Source organism: Mandrillus leucophaeus, unplaced genomic scaffold (assembly GCF_000951045.1).
Source record: "Mandrillus leucophaeus isolate KB7577 unplaced genomic scaffold, Mleu.le_1.0 Scaffold1189, whole genome shotgun sequence".
In the NCBI taxonomy this organism is placed as follows: Eukaryota; Metazoa; Chordata; class Mammalia; order Primates; family Cercopithecidae; genus Mandrillus; species Mandrillus leucophaeus.
Genome location: NW_012100198.1, coordinates 243,253 through 246,966, shown reverse-complemented (window position 1 = coordinate 246,966; position 3,714 = coordinate 243,253). Strand labels below are relative to the sequence as shown.

General features: G+C 39.8%; 1 protein-coding gene across 1 annotated transcript in view; it reads right to left on the bottom strand.

Moving 5' to 3' along the window:
• The window catches only part of FAM102B (family with sequence similarity 102, member B), a gene marked incomplete at its 5' end in the record, with an annotated part of 42,615 nt that overhangs the window by 23,379 nt on the left and 15,522 nt on the right, over positions 1-3,714 (bottom strand). Inside the window, one exon of the mRNA XM_011965935.1 lies at positions 2,402-2,448. Coding sequence (XP_011821325.1) covers positions 2,402-2,448 — 47 coding nt within the window. The remainder of the gene's footprint in view (positions 1-2,401; positions 2,449-3,714) is intronic.

The window sequence follows — 3,714 nt, the reverse complement described above, 5'->3', positions numbered from 1 at the left end:
TTTCTTTTTTTTTTTTGAAACAGGGGCTTGCTCTGTCGCCCAGGCTGGTGTATAGTGGTGCAATCTCGGCTCACTGCAACCTCCACTTCCCAGGCTCAAGCAATCCTCCCCTTAGCCTCCCAAGTAGCTGGGACCACAGGCATGCATCACCATGCCTGATTTTTGTATTTTTTGTAGAGTGATCTACCTGCCTCAGCCTGCCAAAGTACTGAGATTACAGGCATGAGCCACCGCGCCCGGCTAGGTGTTGCTTTCTAAGTTACAGCTATTAAAAACATGAAGTTGATATACAGGGAGGTAATGTTTTCTTTAGTTTTCTATGTGTATTTTTCTGATATTTCAATGATATTAATGAACTTTCATTTTTAATCATTAAGTGTCCTTAAGGCTGCTGAGAAGCAATCCTGCATTTCCCATTCCGTTCATGCTGACACTCTGTGAGATTTCTGCATACCTTCTCCTTTCTTCAAACCCCTTCCTCTGTCTTCCCTGTCCTTGCTCTTCAATGAGCACCTTGTTTCCTACTGCACTAAGAAATCAGAAGCAATTAGAAAAGAACTTCTATATGCTTCCATTTCTCCTCTACCTGCGTCAGTAGCTACGTTCTCAGCCTTCCTCCCTTCCAACAATGCAAGGATGCCGTTCTAGCAACAGTCCCTTTTCTGGATCATCAGTTTCTCCCTCTTACTGAGCCAATACTATTGGTACTCAAATATGCTATACCATCTTCCATCTTAAAAATGAATAAAACCTGCCCTACTCCAAATTCTCTCTTTACTTATGACTCAATTTTTCTGTTTCTTTTTTACAGCAAAACCCCTCATAAGAACTGTTTATACTCACTGTCTCCAATTTTTCTCCTCCCAAAGTCTCTTTAACCCACGCTCAAAAGGCTTTAGTCTAAGGGCATTCTACCAAAGTGCCTGCCAAAGTCATCAACAGCTTCTGCACTGAAAATTCCAAGGGTCAATCCTCAGTCCTCATTTTCTGAAACCCACTATAGCAGCGTGTGACGCAGGTGCTTATTCCTGCCTTTCTGAGGCCATTTCTTCATTTGGTTTTCAGGACAGGACTCTGCTTTGCTTTCCTCCTCCGATCACACTCATGGTTTCTTTGCTCCTTCTTCTTCCCAGTCTCCCTGACCTCTAACACGCTGGGGTGTCCCCACCTCAGTCTCTGGTCCTTTTCCATTTCTACTCGTTCCCTCCAGTTATTTATTCAAGTCTGATGGCTTTAATTACTACCTGTATGCGAATGATGTAATAATTTCCACACTTCTATCTCCTGCCCAGATCTCCCTACTGGACTCTAGTTGATCTATCCAATTGCCTACTTGACATGCCCCGCTGGATGTTAAATAGGGATCTCAAATTTAAAATGTCTGACACCCAAACTCCCAACTTGTTATCTCATCTCAACAAATGAAAGTGCCATTTGTCCAGTTACTCAGGCTCAAAACCTTGGATTACTGAAATAGCCTTTTATCTAATTATTTGTGCCCCTGTCCCCTTTGTTACTCCTACAGATTGTCTATTCCCTATCCAGCAGCCACAAGTCAGACAATTTTACTTCTCTGCTCAAAACTTCCAATAGCTTTTCCATTTCAGAGTGTGAGTGGCAGTCCTTTTTATAATGGCCACAAGACTCCTTATCATCTGACCTCATCTCCTGTCACCCGCCTCTTTATTCAGCCTGCTTTAGACCTGCTGCTCTCCAGGCAGCTACTTGAACATGCCAAGAACACTTCTCCCTCAAGGTCTCTGTCCTCGTTTCCTCTACCTCAAATACTCTTTCCCCTAATGCCGGTGTGACTTGCTTCCCACCTCCTTCAGGTCTCTACTCAAATATCATCTTTACCAGGGGGGCCTCCCTTGACTACTATATATGGAATAGCGACACTTCTCTTCACCATGGCCCTCCCATCCTTTTTCTCCAAAGCGCTTATGACCATCGGTGTATTGTGTATTTACTTGTTAGCTTATTGTCCATTTTCCTCTTAGAATATAAGCTCCAGGATGGCAAGGACTTAACCTATTTTGTTCATTGCGGTTTCTCTAGTATCTAGAATATGGCTTAACACCTGGTAAGGCACTTGATAGGTATTTACTGAAGAAATGAGTATGTTCACAGAAGCTGTATTAAAAATTTTTGTTCATATAATTTTACCCAAAACCTGAAGATGATAAAAGACCTATAGCATTAATAATTTAGAGTATGGAGAATTCATTTGGTAATAGGTAAACATAACTTCTAAGAGGGTCAGGTCAGTCTCCCATGGAAGAAACTATCTCTTAACTGGTATTTTCCCATAAGCACTACAAAATATTAATGTAAAAATTTAAACAAATAAATCTTTCTTATACTTTTAGATACATAATCCACTTATTGGGTATCAACTTACGTTTTAAAACATGGGTCACCAGACATCAGTTGCATACTGATCAAAACCTAAACATAAAACAAGAAACATCATGATTATAAAAAATTATAAAATGCTTCCTTCACAGCACCTAGTTTGATATTTTCTATTGGGAAAGCATTAACTAAAATGATTGTTGAATTGGGTTATATCCATGGGAGGCTAAGGCAGGAGGATTGTTTGAGCCCAGGAGTTTCAGGTTATAGTGAGCTATGGTCATGCCACTGTACTCCAGCCTGCGCAACAGAGCAAGACCCTGTCTCTATTAAAAAAAAAAAAAAAAAGAAGTGGGCTATATTCAATATTAAATTACTGCTCCATATAGATTAAAATAATTTTTAACATTCAAAACCTCAAAACTGCAAAAATCAGAACGGAAATAATGGAAACAAATAGCAATAATAATTCATCAGTAATAATCCTGTGGGTGTGTGGCCATGCTAATCTATCTGTCTTTACTCCCAAATTCCTGTGGTGCCTAAGTGTCTGGTAATGTTTTCCTTCAAGTTGCCACGTTGATATTTCAAGGGATGCTGGCTGGTGGCTTCTAAGGGTAAAAAGCTTCTGGCCTTTGTTCCAGCTTTAGATCAGAATTCAAAGTTTTTTTTTTTTTTTAAATTCTTGAGATAAGGTCTTGCTCTGTCACCCAGGCTGAAGTGCAGTGGTGCTATCACAGATCACTGCAGTCTTAAACTCCTGGGCTCATGATCTTCCTGTCTCAGCCTTCTGAGTAGCTGGGACTATAGGTGCATGCCATACCTGGTGAATTCTTTTTTTTTTTTTTCCTTTGTAGAGATGGGGTCTTGCTTATGTTGTCCAAGCTGATCTTGAACTCCTGGCCTCAAGTGATCCTACCACCTTGGCCTTCCAAAGTGCTAGGATTATAGGTGTGAGCCACTGTGCCCAGTCAGGATTTAAAGCTTTTCTAATATTTTCTAAGATGCTGCTATTCTCTAGTTGCTGACTACCTTTAACAGTCAGTCATAGGACCTCTTTATGTTCTTATGGGAATAATAATGATAATGGTAATAGTAACAGCAACATTAACAACAATCATGATTTGAGAATTCATTATGTGCCAGGCATAAGCTACGTATTTAATATGCATTTTTTCCTTTAATTTTCAGTATTCCTATGAGAGAACAATATTTTCATTTTAACCTCAGGAGATTAAGTGATATTTTAAAAACCAGATAACTAGTAAAGGGCAGAGCTGAGATGTGATCCCAGGGCTGGACATAGCAAAATTCATAGTCTTAATGAATAAAATGATATGTACATTGTTGTATGTTCTC